At 41.5% G+C, this 19,231-nt stretch overlaps 1 protein-coding gene across 1 annotated transcript in view; it reads right to left on the bottom strand.

Annotated features, from left to right (window-relative positions):
* Positions 1–19,231, bottom strand: part of LOC115102815 (MAM domain-containing glycosylphosphatidylinositol anchor protein 1-like) — a 397,798-nt gene that overhangs the window by 90,254 nt on the left and 288,313 nt on the right. Inside the window, exons 10-11 of the mRNA XM_029623129.2 lie at positions 12,385–12,651; positions 11,882–12,030 (exon numbers count right to left, since the gene is read on the bottom strand). Of these exons, the coding sequence (XP_029478989.2) occupies positions 11,882–12,030; positions 12,385–12,651 (416 nt within the window). The remainder of the gene's footprint in view (positions 1–11,881; positions 12,031–12,384; positions 12,652–19,231) is intronic.

Raw genomic sequence — 19,231 nt, 5'->3', positions numbered from 1 at the left:
CCGTTAGCTAGTGATTAAGCTAGCTTGCTACCGTTAGCTAGTTATAGAGCTACCGCGTTTAACTAACGTCTTCCATCTACATAACACTGATATCTTGTGTTCGGGGCTTTCATGCAGTCTTTGTGGTTTTTATATGGGAAGAACATAAATTGTACAATGTTAATAACTATTATATGGGTTCTAACTTGAAAAATGATTTGTTAGTTTAAGGAGAGTGCACAGTTATGAACTTGAAAGTGTATTAACCTCTTCAGTCGACCCTCTACTTTTTTGAACATTCTGTTAAAAATCGCGCAACATTTCAGCGCCCTGCTACTCATGCCAGGAATATAGTATATGCATTTGCTTAGTCTGTGTGGATAGAAAACACTCAGACGTTACAAAAAATGGTTAAATCACTGCTGTGGCTTTACCAGAACGGCATTTACATCGAAAAGCACAGGAAAAACTGATCACTGAAAATGGGAAAATATATCCATGCGCTACTTGAACCCATTGATAAAGGTGAACCACAATTAATTGACTGAGGTTGCAGTACCTACAGCTTCCACACGGTGTCTAGAGTCTTGTCATTTCCCTTCGAGTTTTTTCTTGGTCAAACACATGCAGGACACCGTATCTAATTTTCGTTGAGTTTCTAGCCGGACATTTTTCCAGACGGACAGCTAATGATCTTTACATCACCTCCTGATGAATTTTATCGCTTATTAACGTTTACTAATACCTAAAGTTGCATTACAAACGTATTTCGAAGTGTTTTGTGAAAGTTTATCGTCGACTTTTTGAATTTTAAAAAATGACGTTACGTTTTGAAACGATGTTTTTTTCGTTTATCACACAGTCTACATATAACGATATCTAGGCTTTATATGGACCGATTTAATCGAAATAAAGACCCAAATAGTGTTTATGGGACATCTAGGAGTGGCAACAAAGAAGATGGTGAAAGGTAATGAATGTTTTCTATTTTATTGTGCGGTTTGTGTAACGCCGAAATGCTAATTATTTTGTTTACGTCCCCTGTGGATCTTTTGGGGTGTTGCATGCTATCAGATAATAGCTTCTCATGCTTTCGCCGAAAAGCATTTTAAAAATCTGACTTGTTGCCTGGATTCACAACGAGTGTAGCTTTAATTCGATACCCTGCATGTGTATTTTAATGAACTTTTGAGTTTTAACTAATACTATTAGCATTTAGCGTAGCGCATTTGCATTTCCAGAGCTCTAGTTGGGACGCAAGCGTCCCGAGTAGAAGCAACAGGTTAATAAACCAATTAGGCACATTTTGGCAGTCTTGATACAACATTTTGAACATAAATGCAATGGTTCATTGAATCAGTCTAAAACTTTGCACATACACTGCTGCCATCTAGCGGCCAAAAACAGAACTGTGCCTAAACCTGGAATATTACACTTTGACCTTTCTTTTACATTTCAAAGATGATGGGGGGATCTAATGTGTTATATTCTCCAACATTAATTTCCAAAAACTTAAGTGCTTCCTTTCAAAATGGTATCAATAATATGTAAACTCAGCAAAAAAAGAAACAACCCTTTTCAGGACCTGTCTTTCAAAGATAATTCATAAAAATCCAAATAACTTCACAGATCTTCATTGTAAAGAGTTTAAACACTGTTTCCCATGCTTGTTCAATGAACCATAAACAATTAATGAACATGCACCTGTGGAACGGTCATTAAGACACTAACAGCTTACAGAAGGTAGGCAATTAAGGTCACAGTTATGAAAACTTAGGACACTAGAGAGGCCTTTCTACTGACTCTGAAAAACACCAAAAGAATGATGCCCAGGGTCCCTGCTCATCTGCGTGAACGTGCCTTAGGCATGCTGCAAGGAGGCATGAGGACTGCAGATGTGGCCAGGGCAATAAATGGCAATGTCTGTACTGTGGCACGCCTAAGACAGCGCTACAGGGAGACAGGACGGACAGCTAATCGTCCTCGCAGTGGCAGACCACGTGTAACAACACCTGCACAGGATCAGCACATCCAAACGTCATACCTGCGGTACAGGTACAGGATGGCAACAACAACTGCCCGAGTTACACCAGGAACGCACAATCCCTCCATCAGTGCTCATACTGTCCGCAACAGGCTGAGAGAGGCTGGAATGAGGGTTTGTAGGCCTGTTGTAAGGCAGATCCTCACCAGACATCACCGGCAACAACGTTTCCCATGGGCACAAACCCACCGTCACTGGACCAGACAGGACTGGCAAAAGTGCTCTTCACTGACGAGTCGCACTTTAGTCTCACCACGGGTGATGGTCGGATTCGCTTTTACCGTCCAAGGAATGAGCGTTGCACCGAGGCCTGTACTCTGGACCGGGATCGATTTGGAGGTGGAGGGTCTGTCATGGTCTGGGTCGGTGTGTCACAGCATCATCGGACTGAGCTTGTTGTCATTGCAGGCAATCTCAACGCTGTGCGTTACAGGGAAGACATCCTCCTCCCTCATGTGGTACCCTTCCTGCAGGTTCATACTGGCATGACCCTCCAGCATGACAATGCCACGAGCCATACTGTTCGTTATGTGCATGATTTCATGCCAGACAGGAATGTCAGTGTTCTGCCAAGGCCAGTGAAGAGCCCGGATCTCAATGCCATTGAGCACATCTGGGACCTGTTGGATCGGAGGGTGAGGGCTAGGGCCATTCCCCCCCAGAAATGTCCCAGAACTTGAAGGTGCCTTGGTGTAACATCTCACAGCAAGAACTGGCAAATCTGGTGCAGTCCATGAGGAGGAGATGCACTGCAGTACTTAATGCAGCTGGTGGCCACACCAGATACTGACTGTAACTTTTGATTTTGATCCCCCCTTTGTTCAGGGACACATTATTACATTTCTGTTAGTCACATGTCTGTGGAACAGTTTGTCTCAGTTGTTGAATATTATGTTCATACAAATATTTACACATGTTAAGTTTGCTGAACATAAACACAGATGACAGTGAGAGGACGTTTCTTTTTTTTGCTGAGTTTAGATCCTTGCTTCGATTCCTGAGCTACAGGAAGTTAGATTTGGGTATGTCATTTTAGATTAAAATTGAAAAAATGGTCCGATCCTTGAGATGATATACAGCAACAACTACATAAATATCTGATACACACTAAGAAAGGAGGGTTCTTTGGGGAGGGTGATAGTCCTATGTGGAACAATGATGACTCAAAGAACCCATTGAGCCTGATTCAACTTCAATTAACACACAAATAATATCCATGGACTTACTAACCTAAAAAAACTTTTAAAATGTATTGTTATTCAAAAGGTTCTACAAAGAACCTTTAAGATTGAGAAAGGTTCTTTATAGAACCATAAAAGGGGTCATTTAGAGCCCCAATAAGTGTTGTAACCATATATAGAACCATTCGTTTTTAGTGTGTAGGTTCCATTATCTTCTACCTGGACCTTAGTTCTATTGTCCTTTTAGAGTTGCTTCTTCCTTACGTACTATACATTGATGAACTTCCTAGCAAAGACAATTGGCCAAATTGGCAGTGGTGTATTCCATCTCTCAGTTATCACGCTATCATTCAACAACCCCAAAAACTATACACATTGAAGAGCAGAAGGAGCGCTCAAACTCACTCAAAAAATATATCCTGCCAACTAGGGAGATGCTAAGTCCCATGTTTCCCAGCCGACGCTTACTTACTGTAAGGTATGAGTTTTAAAGACCTGACGATTAGCTATTCAGCCGCACAAATGCAAGCTGGCTAATTCCGCCCCCCAATTTCCTCTCTACCCAATCTGACCCCCAGGTGTGTGTGTGTGTCCTTGTGTGATTGTGTGTGTGCTTTTTGGGGGAGGAATCCTGCCGCTCTTATATAATTCATCAAGATACTTCCTCTCTTCCTCTCTCTCTCTTCTTCTCACTCCCGCTCTGTTCCGCTATCCCTCCCTTACCCTCTCCGTCTCTCTGGCCATACTGTATACTTACGTCGAGTTTATAATTGCGGGACTGCACACATCTGCATTTTTGTGCTATGCAACTATGTAGGGTCGACATTTTGCTTACAGTAGCTATTTGTAGTTATTGCATTGCATACTATGTAGAGTATACATTTAATAGCACATGTCATGTCATGACATATCAGCTCCAAGACAGGAAATACATTAACGTAAAACAACCTCAATATTAACAGTCAAGTAAAACAACCAATTTGTACACATAGCCCTACACACTCTCATATGTGTTTCCCTTACTGCAACAACCAATACCAATAGTTAGTGGCTGGTGGGGGGGGGTATATTCATCACAGGCTTCAAGACAGAGGAAGAAGACAGAGGAAGAAGAAAGAGGAAGAAGCGAAAACAAAGCAGATTTGGCATTTATTAAGATGACTCATGTACTGGAGGCAGCTCTATAGCGTGGTTAATAGCTGGCACAGCCATAAAGTAATACAATATTATTTTAAACCTAACCCTAAACACACTGCTACCACTAATGCCTAATCCTAACCTTAAATTAAGACAGACATTTTTACGATATGGTCTGTTCTGTTACAATGGCATTGATGCTCACCTTTAAGATGCTTGTCTCCCCCTGCTGGCTGTTTGCAATATGCTCAGTTAATGTTACCCTGACCTCTGTCATGTGACATGGCTAATCAGGAAGTGATGGTGTGTTAATGCAGAGCTCCTTTCACTTATTAGCTGTGTTCGAATACACATACTAACATACTGTATACTACATACTTAATTCATGAGTATATACTATATGCTATACACTATTAATCAATTTTAGTATACAGTAAACTAACAGTATGCTTTCAGTTGAGCGTACTAGCTCTTTGCCCTACCGGAAGTTGATGCTGTTCCAATGCAACCTCTTGCTAGCTAGTTAGCATAATAAATGACTAGTTAGACATTTTACGACTTCGGGTGTGTTCTTAAATGCAATGTGGAGTGCCAGAGTGCTCACGTTAATTCAGAGTGTTATCAAATTGTGTGTTTGTAAATTCAGAGCGTTTCGCTCATGGAGCGCACACTGGATGCTCTGGCCGAGGAGTGGGTTGATTTGAGCGTTCTGACCTTGCAACGGCATTCAAGCACCCAAGCTAACATTGACTAGCGTGTTAGCTACTTCCAGACACAAATGAGACCACTCTGACCATTTTTCTCGCCCTAGCAGAGCTGGTTAGGCCGTTTCATGTTATCCAGAGCGTCGGTGACTGTAACTGTGCTGCTGGCAACAATTTAATTACGCCTTTTTGCCTCCGGCCATATTCAACGGGTGTTGAGCGCTCTTATATTCATTATTCTGAACTCTGGTATACAGACGAGAGTGCTCTGAAATTGGAGAAGATAGCCAGAGCGAATTTACGAAAGCAGCCAAATGTCCATTGAGAACGCATACCATTTAGCTAAGAATGAAGTGTATAATCAAGTCAACAAACGTTGTGTAGTTAGATAGCCTATAGTTAATATACTCGCAAGTTTGATGTATAAGTAGCCAACTAACATAGCTAGCTAACATAATGCTACATACTGCTGTAATGATATGCTATGTGATTCGTTAGAACAGAGTAGCTAACAAATTGTCAGCCAACATAACGTGTAAGATAACTTATTTGAAAATAAATTATTTTACAGTGCCTTGCAAAAGTATTCATCCCTCTCTGTGTTTTTCCTATGTTGTTGCATTACAGCCTGTAATTTAAATGGATTTTTCATTTTGATTTCATGTAATGGACATACACAAAATAGTCCAAACTGGTGAAGTGAAATGAAAAAAATAACTTGTTTCAAAATATGAATTGAAAAAATAAAAAACAGAAAAGTGGTGCGTGCATATGTATTCACCCCCTTTGCTTTGAAGCCAAAAAATAAGATCTGGTGCAACCAATTACCTTCAGAAGTCACATAATTAGTTAAATAAAGTCCACCTGTGTGCAATCTAAGTGTCACATAATCTAAATATATATATATTCACCTGTTCTGAAAGGCCCCGGAGTCTGCAACACCACTAAGCAAAGGTCACGACAAAGCAAGTGGCACCATGAAGACCAAGGAGCTCTCCAAACAGGTCAGGGACTAAGTTCTGGAGAAGTACAGATCAAGGTTGGGTTATAAAAAAATATCAGAAACTTTTAACATCCAATGGAGCACCCTTAAATCCATTATTAAAAAATGGAAAGAATGTGGCACCACAACAAACCTGCCAACAGAGGGCCGCCCACCAAAACTCACAGACCAGGCAAGGAGGGCCTTAATCAGAGAGGCAACAAAGAGACCAAAGATAACCCTGAAGGAGCTGCAAACCTCCACAGCGAAGATTGGAAGCCATAGCTTAAAGAAATAAATAAGAAAACACATTTGGTGTTCTGCAAAAGGGGAGTGGGAGACTCCCCAAACATATGGAAGAAGGTACTCTGGTCAGATGAGTCTAAAATTGAGCTTTTTGGACATCAAAGAAAACACTCTCTCTGGCGCGTACCCAACACCTCCCATCACCCCAAGAACAGCATCCCCACAGTGAAGCATGGTGGTGACATGTTTTTTTTATTGGCAGGGACTGGGAAACTGGTCAGAAATGAAGGAATGATGGATGGCACTAAATACAGGGACATTATTGAGGGAAATCTGTTTCAGTCTTCCAGAGATTTGAGATTGGGACAGAGGTTCACCTTCCAGCAGAACAATGGCCCTAAGCATACTGCTAAAGCAACACTCAAGTGGTTTAAGGGGAAACATTTAAATGTCCTGGAGATTGCTGTACACCAGCGGAACCCATCCAACTTGAAGGAGCTGGAGTAGTTTTGCCTTGAAAAACGGGCAAAAATCCAAGTGCCTAGATGTGCCAAGCTGATAGAGACATACCCCAAGAGATTTGCAGCTGCAATTGCTGCAAAAGGTGGCTCTTCAAAGTATTGACTTTGGGGGTGTGAATAGTTATGCACCCTCAAGTTCAGTTTTTTGTCTTATTTCTTGTTTGTTTCACAATAAAAACTGCTTTGCATCTTCAAAGTGATAGGCATGTTGTTTAAATCAAATGATACAACCCCCCCAAAAATCTGTTCTAATTCCAGGTTGTAAGGCAACAAAATAGGAAAAATGCCAAGAGGGTGAATACTTTCGCAAGCGACTGTATTACACTGCTCAACATTTTCTTAACATTTGTCATAATTAGTTAAAGCAATGAATTTGTATACGCTCTCATTTTCTTCAAATCTGAAAACGATGTATAGTCATGCCCATTTCCTGAAGAATTGCATTATGGGCCCTAAAGTACAGAAAATGTGTCCTCTGCGTGCATACATCATATTTTGACGAATTTAGTTTTACTTTTGGCATACTAACGATATCCATACTGTGACCAATAAGTATACTATATACTCAATTTACGCCACAAATTATATGGTTAGTGCGGTTATTATCAGTATTGGAACACAGGTATTGTCTGCAACAATTTGGTGTAATCCTCTTCATTCTAACAGCACTTTATGCCTTCTGAAGCAACTCTTTATTAACTTACTTACCTAAAGTGGTGGATTATTCTTTTTGTGAACTTTGAATATTTTCATTGTCATTTTGGAGAGTATTATTTTGTAATGTAATGTGCAAGCATAGCCTTGGAACTGTGGGTTTACACTGGGGAGCCTGGGCAGGCCAATCAGAATATATTTTTCCCCACAAAAGGGTTTGTTGCAGACAGAGAAATAAGCTTTTTGTGAATTTGGAAAATGTCTCTGATTTCAATTTCAGTTCATGAAACAAGGCACCAACAAAACATGTTGCGTTAATATTTTTGTTCAGTGTACATACATTCATGTTGTTTTCTTATGTAAGTCTATGCTTGTTTTGTGTTAAATATACAGTACCAGTCAAAAGTTTGGACACACCTACTCATTCAGGAGTTTTTCTTTATTTATACAATGTTCTACATTATATAATAATAGTGAAGACATCGGGCCTCCCGGGTGGTGCAGTGGTTAAGGGCGCTGTACTGCAGCGCCAGCTGTGCCACCAGAGACTCTGGGTTCGCGCCCAGGCTCTGTCGTAACCGGCCGCGACCGGGAGGTCCGTGGGGCGACGCACAATTGGCATAGCGTCGCCTGGGTTAGGGAGGGCTTGGCCGGTAGGGATATCCTTGTCTCATCGCGCACCAGCGACTCCCGTGGCGGGCCGGGCGCAGTCGCGCTAACCAAGGATGCCAGGTGCACGGTGTTTCCTCCAACACATTGGTGTAGCTGGCTTCCGGTTGGATGTGCGCTGTGTTAAGAAGCAGTGCGGCTTGGTTGGGTTGTGTATCGGAGGACGCATGACTTTCAACCTTAGTCTCTCCCGAGCCCATACGGGAGTTGTAGCGATGAGACAAGATAGTAGCTACTAACAATTGGATACTACGAAATTGGGGAGAAAAAGGGGGTAAAATGTAAAAAAAAAAAAAAAAAAAAAGGAAAAAAAAAGTGAAGACATCAAAAAAATTAAAGAACACATATGGAAACATGCATTAACCCAAAAAGTACATGTTATAAAATATATGTTATATTTGAGATTCTTCAAAGTAGCCACCCTTTGCCTTGATGAAAGCTTTGCACACTCTTAGAATCCTCTCAACCAGCTTCACGAGGAATGCTTTTCCAACAGTCTTGAAGGAATTCCCACATATGCTGAGCACTTGTTGGATGCTTTTCCTTCACTCTGCGGTACGACTCATCACAAACCATGTGGAGGCCAGGTCATCTGATCCAGCACTCCACCACTCTCCTTCTTGGTCAAATAGCCCTTACACAGCCTGGAGGTGTGTATTGGGTCATTGCCCTGTTGAAAAACAAATGATATTCCCACTAAACGCAAACCAGATGGGATGGCGTATCGCTGCAGAATGCTGTGGTAGCCATGCTGGTTAAGTGTGCCTTGAATTCTAAATAAATCACTGGCAGTGTCACCAGCAAAGCAAACCGACACCATCACATGCTTCACATTGGGAACTACACACTCAGAGATCATCCGTTCACCTACTCTACGTCTCACAAAGACACAGCGATTGGAATCAAAAATTTCAAATATGGATCAGAAATTTCTTGGCCCAAGCAAGTCTCTTCTTATTATTGGTGTCCTTTAGTAGTGGTTTCTTTTCAGCATTTCGACCATGAAGGCTTGATTCACTCAGTCTCCTCTGAAAAGTTGATGTTGAGATGTGTCCGTTACTTGAACTCTGTGAAGAATTTATTTGGGCTGTAATCAGGTGCAGTTAACTCTAATGCTTGTATCATCTGCAGCAGAGGTAACTCTGGGTCTTCCTTTCCTGTGGCGGTCTTCATGAGAGCCAGTTTCATCATAGCACATAAAACTTTCAAAGTTCTTGACATTTTCCTGATTGACTGACCATCATGTCTTAAAGTAATGATGGACTGTCATTTCTCTTTGCTTATCTGAGCGGTTCTTGCCATAATATGGACTTGGTCTTTTACCAAATAGGGCCATCTTCTATATACCAACCCTACCTTGCCACAACACAACGGATTGAAACAAATGCATTGAGAAGTAAAACATTCCACAAATAAACTTTTAACAAGGCACACCTGTTAATTGAAATTCATTCATGAGTAAGTGACTACCTCATGAAGCTAGTTGAGAGAATGCCAAGAGTATGCAAAGCTGTCCTCAATGCAAAGAGTGGCTACTTTGAAGAATCTCAAATATAAAATATATGTTTTATTTTTTTAACACTTTTTTTGGTTACTACAATGATTCCATATGTGTTATTTCATAGTTTTTGATGTCTTCACTAATATTCTACAATGTAGAAAATAGTAAAAATAAACATAAGCCCTGGAATAAGTACTGTAGGTGTGTCTAAACTATTGACTGGTACTGTACGTATACTGTACATTGAGAAACTTTGGTTGTAGCTGTAATTAGCTGTCATTTTGTTAAGGCTTTATACCATACTGTTGGAGGTTTCTTCTAATCTTTTTGGGATAGGGGGCAGCATTTTCACTTTTGGATGAATACCGTGGCCAGAGTGAAGTGCCTCCTACTCTGTCCCAGATGCTAATATATGCATATTAATATTAATATTGGATAGAAAACACTCTGAAGTTTCTAAAACTGTTTGAATGATATCTGTGAGTATATCAGAACTCATATGGCAGGCGAAAACCTGAGAAAAATCCAACCAGGAAGTGGGACATCTGAGGTTTGTAGATTTTCAAAGCTTGGCCTACCGAATACACAGTGTCTATGGAGTCAAGTTGCACTTCCTACGGCTTCCACTAGATGTCAACCGTCTTTAGAAACTTGAATGAGGATTCTCCTATAAAGGAGAGGCTCGTGAGACCTCTTTGAGTCAGTGGTCTGGCAGAGTGTCTCAGGCTCGTGATGCGCACTCCCGACAGATATACCTCTCGTTCCAGTGCTTTTCTTCAGACATAGGAATTCTCCGGTTGGAACATTATTGATGTTTTATGTTAAAAACATCCTACGATTGATTCCATACATCGTTTGACATGTTTCTAAAGGACTGTAACGGAAGTTTTTGTCTGGACGAAGTGCTTGCGCCTCATGATGATGAATTAGTAGGCTGAACACGCTAACAACAAGTGGCTATTTGGACATAAATGATGGACTTCAAGGAACAAAGCAGTCATTTATTGCCGAACTGGGATTCCTGGGAGTGCCTTCTGATGAAGATCATCAAAGTTAAGTGAATATTTATGGTGGTATTTCTAACTTCTGTTGACTCCAAAATGGATATTTGTATATTTCTCTGGCTGTTTTGGGCTCTGAGCGCCGTTCTCAGATTATGCTTTTTCCGTAAAGTTTTTTTTAATCTGACACTGCTGTTGCATTAAGGAAAAGTCTATCTTTAATTCTGTGAATAACACTTGTATCTAGTATCTAATATAGTCAATTCTGACTTTGGCTCTGGCCCATCTAGTGGAAACCACTCAGTTCTACCTCCAGGGCAAGACTCATGATAATAAACGTCAACCTGCGACGTTTGAAACTGCCCACCCTGCTGTTACAACAATGGAGTCATTTTCCATGTGACACTGCCACTGTCATGATTAGGGAGGATATGCGTTTTGAGCAGGAGACTTTTGAGCAGGAGACTGGAATAGGGGGGCTGGAGGTGGGACTGCCAACTTTATAAAGAGAAGTTGTATCTGTCAGAGAGTATCTGTCCTCAATTAGCATGAGGAGAGGGGGGTGGAGGAGATGAGAGGAATGGAGAGGGGATGAGAGGGTGGAGAGTAGAGGAAGAGAGAAGGGGAGGAGAAGAAAGGGGAGAGGAGAATAGAGGAAGAGGAGAGGTGGAGATGGGCAATATGAGGGGAGAAGAGGCAGAGAGGAGGAGAAAGGAGAATAGAGAAGAAAGTGGAAGAGGAGAGGAGGAAAGAGGAGGAGAAGGGAGTGAAAGGATAATAGAGGAGAGGACAAGAAAATAAAATAGAGGAGAGGAGAGGGGAGGATAGAGAGGAAGAGGGGAAAGGGGAGGATAGAGAGGAAGAGGGGAAAGGGGAGAGGAGAGGCATGTAGCTAGGAGGAGAGGAAGAGAAGGGTGGAGAGAGGTGTCACTCTGGATCTTGGCTGCTCAGAGAGTGTTGTTAATGCAGTAGCTCCCATCGATCCACTGTCCACTCCCAACACAGCCTCAGCTATTCCCCTGGCTCAAATTATGAAGGCCCACGTTCACTTATTTCACTTCACACAACACTCAATATAGTGCTCCTGAGTGAGTGGGTCAGTGAGTGAGTGAGTGTGTGTGTGTGCGCATGTGTGCAGGCTCCTTCTGCAATGTGTGGGGGACTCTTTCTGCAATGTGTGTGTGACTCTTTCTGCAGTGTGTGTGAGGCTCCTTAAGCAGTGTGCGTGTGCGCGCGCGTGTGTGTGTGTGTGTGTGACCCACCGTGCGGACGTTGACCCAGTAGCCGATGATGCGGTCTGTAGCTGCCGGCTCTCTCTGGGTCCACTGGAGGTTGTAGGAGTAGTTGTTGACCTTCTGAATGCGGATGGGGTTGGGCGTATCAAAGTAAAACTCTGCGTTGTATGGACGGGCTACAGTGTTGGAGGAGGGAGAAAGAAGAAGGAGAAGAGGGAGTGGGAGTTTTGGTTGGTTGGTTTGGTACTTTATGAATTGTGTATCAGAGGGTCAGACGCCCATTTGTGTATCAGAGGGTCAGACGCCCATTTGTAAATGTTTTAAAAGTTGTAATGCACTTCATTTTCAGTCCTATATTTTATGACATGAGAAACTGCTCTCTTTTCATCTTGTAGCCATAACCATATGGGTCCCATTATGTCTGTTGAAAACCAAACACTGCAATCCTAAATTGGACATCCTGAAAGGACTGAATTGATATGGAATTGACCCTAACACTACCAGGAACTCCAACCTCTTCTGGTACTCACACGAGACGTTGAAGGTGCAGGTGGAGCTGCCCACGCCGTTGCTGACGCGACACTCGTATGTGCCGTTGTTGCTGGGGTCCAGCTTGAATTTCAGCTGCGGGTTCTCCTGCGGGTTCGGGGTCAGGGAGGACAGGGGCTCGCCGTTTCGGACCCAGCGGACACTGGCCACTCGTGCCGGGTTGGACTTCTGAATGAGGCAGCGCAACGTCACAAACTGGTAGTTGGGTGAACGGACATCCTGAAAGACCGGGTCCAGGACTGGAGCGTCTGAGTGAAGGAGGAAAATAGTGTTAATTAATAAGTTATGTATGGGTTATAAACGTGTTATGACATCCTTATGTAGGTAGCCTTCAAATAAAGTGTTCCCAAATAGCCTCCTCTCACAGTTTTTGAGAAAGACAGATCTTTAATGGAATAATGCAAGAAAGGGAGGTAGAGAGAGAGGGTGGAGGGAAGAGTAAGAAAGCAGAAAAGGAGATAGGTGTCTTCACAACAATGGTCCCAGCAACATAATGAAAGGAGGAGAAACCTTGAATCATGATCAGTGGTTTAGTATTGTTCTTTACGCCTTAAGACGTAAGAAAACAATACTAAGCCGCTTGATAATCAATGAATTTTGTGGAATAAAACCCTGGCCTCTACAGCTTATCCCAGGAACCTCTCCCTGCATACAGTACCCTGCAGGAGAATAAAGACAAGGAGCAAGAGAGACGTCACACCTGACATGTGAAAACTGATATGTCGACATGATGGATCGGACGCCACGAGGCGCAGACGTTAGCGTCGTGCTAAGCACTAATCGTGTGTAATTAACATGTCAGAAGCTATCCACGGAGAATGACTGACTAGCCTCCAGGTCCAATGGCTAGCACCGTAGCAGAATTATACTGCTGCAAATCACCCCGCGCTGCCATTAAGCTAATAGGCTACTTATTAGCAAAGGATGCTAATGCAGAGCTAACGATGCCACGTTACGTATGGGGTCACAAACGTTAGGGTTCACACGACGTTAGCCTTAAGCCACCATTGAATTTTGTCTTTATTGGCAATGGCTGTGTAATTATAGACTATGTTTTGGCCGTGTTTCAAAGAGACCTGGACGATAAGGGAGATGAAGTGTAGATTGTGGAGTTGATACCAAGGCCTGGTAATTGTACATTTGACATTTTTGTCATTTAGAAGACACTCTTATCCAGTGCGACTTAGAGTAAGTGCATTCCTCTTAAGGTAGCTAGGTGAGACAACCACATATCACAGTCGTAGTAAGTACATTTACCTCAATAAAGAAGTTGTCAGTGCTAGCCTAGGTAAAGTGCTTTGGGATACTGGAATCCAGTAAATTATTATTATTATATCTGAGTACGCAAGCTTGAATCTTCTCATTGTAAGAATCACTCACTTCCTTAGAGCAGAATACCTACACTCTTAGAAAAAAGGGTTCCAATAGGGTTCTTTGAAGAGGGATAGGGTTCTACCAATAACTGTTTTGATCAGATGAACCCCTTTGTAAGGCAAAGGGTTCTATATAGAACCTTTAACATCTTAAGAACCATTTTTGGAAGAATATTTATTCTTTGGAAGGCAAGAATGAGGGAGAGATGAGAGAGAGAAGCTGCAACCCCTCACCACCCCGAACACCGCTACGCCCCACTGACCCACACTCACCCAGACCTTGCCCCCCTTCCCTCCACAGGGCCCAAAAGCAGGAACAGTGCAATTATGCAGAGGCCCTCAGTGGACAGGAGAACTCTGTAGGATTGAGTGAGATTAAACAGCTCCTCCAAGTTTACTTGTTCAATGAAGAAAACGATAACAAATGTTTGCTGTTTTCCTGTTTATCTCACTCTTATTAACAACATAGTAGTTAGTAGTTACTTTATTTTTTGACTGTGCTATTCTTTCTTTTTGTAACATGAAATCGCTATCAGTGAGCATGTGGAACATTGAGAGCCTGAACTCATCAACCTTTGGACCAAAGAGTTTAGCACTGTAGTAAAAAAATCTTAAACATGTTGATGTCGTCATTCTGCAGTAGACATGGTGTAAGGCAGACATTGTCAGTCACTGTCCCACAGGCTACAGAAAGGTAATTTTGCCGTCACAAACACAGCTCTGTCAATAGAGGCAGAGAATCTGAAGGTTTGATCATTTGCTACAAAACCAAACTACAAAATCAAATTGATCCCCTCAAAATGGGTAAATATCACATTTGTATTGACAGAAAAATGTGTTCTTATGCACAATATATTCCCCCCAAAATCCCCATATTACTCAGAGGAGATATTTCCCATCCTTGAGGAAGAGACGTGCCATTTCCAGTCCCAGGAAAATGTGCTTGTCTATGGGGACATAAATGAGCGAACAGGAACACTTCCCGTTCTAACAACCACACGAGGGGAGGGCGTTCTTACAGGCCATACTGCTCCCAACTGTCGTAATCTTCCCAATAGAAACAGTGACGGAGCCATCAACAAAAACGGAAGAGATCTGTTGCAGCTCTGTCGAAGCCTGGGTCTCTACTTTGTCAAAGGTAGGTTACTCTTTGGGGAGATTCACCTGTTGCTCACCTCCTGTCCACAGCACAGTAGACTATATGATTACAGACATAGACCCTTTCTTTCCCAGCTCCTTCACTGTCAAGTCACTAAGACCTCTGTCTGATTACAGCCAAATTACATTGTTCCTCAAAAGAACAGACATGGAAACAAACACACATTCACAGCCCAGTAAGCTTTACAAAATCAAAAATTCATACAGATGGGCCCAAAACAGCACATAAGAATAGCAGAAAGCAACCAGTAACCAAAAAATTCAAACACTCTTAGATAGTTTTCTGGATACCACATCCACTAACAGTAAAGAAGGCATACATCTAGCAATAAAAAACATCAACAATATATTCTGGAAAACGGCAAAAGAAGCACAACTGAAATTGATAAAAAATGAACCAAAAAAGACCACAGATGAAAACTGGTTTGATGCAGATTGTCAAATGATAAAGAAAAAAATGTAAACAGTATTAAGCCAAAAGCACAGAGACCCAAATGATGGTGAATTACACCCTAATTACTGTGAGACTTTAAAACTATAAATGTACTGTACACTCAGAACCAAAAATGCACAGTACAACTTCAAACATTTGACACTAATTGAGGAGTCCATAAACATCTTCTCGCAAAATTGGAAAAACCTACAAAAAATCTAAACTAGAGAAATTAACAATACAAAATGGTGACATATTGGACAATCCATTTTAAAACACTCTACAACACCGTTCAAACTGATGCAAACGCAGAACCATGCAAAATTCATGAAAAATCCATTGGACTACCCAATTACTGACCAGGAGCTCTATAAGAAATGTCAGGCCCCCAAATTTTAAAAAGCATGCAGACCTGATGGAATCCTAAATGAGATGATCAAATTCACTAGTGCAACATTTAAATTGGCTATATTAAAACTGTTTAATTTGAGTGTAGGTTATTTCCCTGACATCTGGAATCAAGGACGCATAACCCCAAGCTTTAAGAACGGAGACAAATTTAAATTACATAGGCATTTGTGTGAACAGTAACCTGGGGAAGGTTTTCTGTAGATTTATAATTACAAGAGTTCTAAACTTCCTTAAAAAGCACAATGTCTTGAATAAAAGGCTAATTTGATTTATACCAAAACATCGCACGACCAATCATATTTACACCCAACACACTCCACCAAAATAATACCAAAATGTACACTCGAGTCATCGACTTCCGAAAATAATTTGATTCTATCATTAAATCAATGTATTTTGGTAATAAGTGCGGCATCAAAATTGTCAAGAAAATAACACAATTCTTTAACCAGGGGCGGGGCCTTCGCCAGGGTTGCAGTCTAGGCCACAATTCTAGAAAAATCCTCAGCCCCTGGTGCTAGTCACCACAATTCAGAGGTTAAATGTCTGCTGTTCGCAGATGACCTGTGCCTGCTCTCACCCACAGCAGAGCCTGAACCCCAAAAAGTCAAAAATAATGATTTTCCAGGGAATATCCAGATCTCAGGGAATTAGACCAGAATGCTCAATTAGTACAACATATATAGAGTACTGCACACACTACAATTTCTTATGTTTAAAAATGAGCTCAACTGGACACCTAAATGAGGCAGTGAATGAACTGAGAGAAAGCATGCAGGGCATTCTACACCACTAAAAACTAATTCAAATGTAAATAAATTTGGCTAAAACTAATTGAATGTGTCATTGAACCAATTGCACTTCATGACAGTTTTGGAAACATCTAAAATACATTAACATTACCAAGTCCTGCAATGACAAGATTTGAGCAAAGAATATAGTCTCCACATCCAGCTGGTTCATAAACCTGTTCTACTAACACACTGAAGCCTCAGGACAAGAACATCCAGTCAATCAGAATAAACCAAAACACAACACAGTCAAAACAAAATTACATTATTTATTAGGAAGCACAAGCAAAATGCAGTGCTACCTGGCCCTAAATTGACAGTACTGTACACCGTGGAAGATGGTTTGACCAAGATCAAAACCTTAGAAAAACCTTGACAAAGTACAGGCTCAGTGGGCACAGCCTTGCCACTGAGAAGGGTAGACACAGGAATGCCTGGCTCCCTGTAGAGCAGTGGTTCCCAAACTTGTTATAGTCCCGTATCCCTTCAAACATTCAACCTCCAGCTGCATACCACCTCTAGCACCAGGGTCAGTGCACTCTCAAATGTTGTCTTTTGCCATCATTGTAAGCCTGCCACACACACACACTATACGATACATTTATTAAACATAAGAATGTGTGATTTTTTTGTCACAACCCGGCTCGTGGGAAGTGACAAAGAGCTCTTATAGGACCGGGGCACAAATTAAAATAATAATAGTCAATCATTTTGCTATTTATTCAACCATCTTACATATTAAATTGTATTTGTTAATTTAATATTGTGAATAACTCACCACAGGTTAATGAGAAGGTTGTGCTTGAAAGGATGCACATAGCTCTGCAATGTTGGGTTGTAATTGAAGAGTATCATTTTCCACACACAGTCTGTGCCTGTATTTAGTTTTCATGCTAGCGAGGGCCGAGAATCCACTCTCACATAGGTACGTAGGTGCAAAGGGCATCAGTGTCTTAACAGAGCGATTTGCCAATGCAAGATACTGTGAGCGCAGCCCAATCCAGAAACCTGGCAGTGGCTTCTGATTAAATTAAATTTTCACAGAACCGCTTTCTGCAATTTTGATGAGGCTCTCTTGTTCAGATATCGGTAAGTGGACTTGAGGCAGGCCATTAAAGGGATAATGAATCCAGGTGTTTGTGTCATCCGTTTCGGAAAAGTATTGCGTAATTGCACACCCAACTCAGGTGCTTTGCTATATAACATTTTACATTGTCCATAAGCTTGAGTTCATTTGCACACAAAAAAATCATACAATGATGGAAAGACCTGTGTGTTGTCCTTGTTAATGCAGACAGAGAAGAACTCCAACTTCTTAATCATAGCCTCAATTTTGTCCCGCACATTTAAAATACTTGCGGAGAGTCCCTCCCTAATCCCAGATTCAGATCATTCAGGCAAGAAAAAACATCACCAAGATAGGCCAGTCGTGTGAGAAACTCATCATCATGCAAGCGGTCAGACAAGTGAAAATTATGGTCAGTAAAGAAAACTTTAAGCTAGTCTCTCAATTAAAAAAACATGTCAATACCTTGCCCCTTGAAAACCAGCGCACTTCTGTATGTTGTAAAAGTGTTACATGGTCGCTGCCCATATCATTGCATCGTGCAGAAAATACACGAGATTTCAGGGGCCCTGCTTTAACAAAGTTATCAATTTTCATTGTAGCGTCCAAAACGTCTTTCAAGCTGTCAGGCATTCCCATGGCAGCAAGAGCCTCTCGGTGGATGCTGCAGTGTACCCAATTGGTGTCGGGAGCAACTGCTTGCATGTGCATTACACACTTCACTATGTCTCCCTGTCCATGCTTTTGCACCATCGGTACAGATACCAACACATCTTGACCTCCAATTCCATTCCAAGTCCAATTTATGTCACAAAGCTTTCCAGTACTTTAAAATTATATTCTCCTGTTGTCCTGGTTTCCAGTGGTTTGCAGAAGAGTATGTCTTCCTTAATTGACCGCCCATAAACGTAACAGACATATACCAGGTGCTGTGCCAGGCCCGCCACGTCTGTTGACTCATCCAGCTGTAAGCATATAATTCACTGGCTTGTATGCAAAGCAGTAACTGTTTCAAAACAACTCCTGCCATGTCACTAAATGCGTCGTGAAACAGTGTTGTTTGATGAAGGCATTGTCTGTATCGTTCTTTTTGCCTTTTCCCCCAGCATTGTCCCAGCCATAACCGTGGCAGCAGGAATAATTAAGTCATCCACAATAGTTTGGGACTTGCCTGTCCTAGCCACTCGGTAGCTCCTAGACCCTAACTTCTAGACCCTTCTTATTAATGGTATCTGTTGCTTTTATACATGCCTTAGTACTTGAAAGTCGTCTTAATTCTCAGTCAAAACCTCCTGTGGCTTATTTTTCAAATTGGCTGATGGTATAATTTTATTTTTGGCAGTGAAACTCAGGCAAGATAAAAAAAAAACTCTAATGTATAGCCCCGTTGGAAAATATAAATGGACTGTTTGAAAATATGAAGATTTTTTTTTAAATGTGATTAATTATATTTTTTTAAACGTGAATCACATTTTTAGTTGGTGTAGTTTGGGAATAGCTGCTGTAGAGGAAAGGCAACCATAGCAGAACACGAGACAGAGCTGCATTTCCTGACAAAATGTAAAAAATATAAAACAATGAGAGAGTGTCATTTCT

Source organism: Oncorhynchus nerka, linkage group LG28 (genome assembly GCF_034236695.1).
Source record: "Oncorhynchus nerka isolate Pitt River linkage group LG28, Oner_Uvic_2.0, whole genome shotgun sequence".
Lineage (NCBI taxonomy): Eukaryota > Metazoa > Chordata > Actinopteri > Salmoniformes > Salmonidae > Oncorhynchus > Oncorhynchus nerka.
Note: the sequence above shows the minus strand (reverse complement) of the source record. Positions and strands in the feature narration are given on the sequence as shown.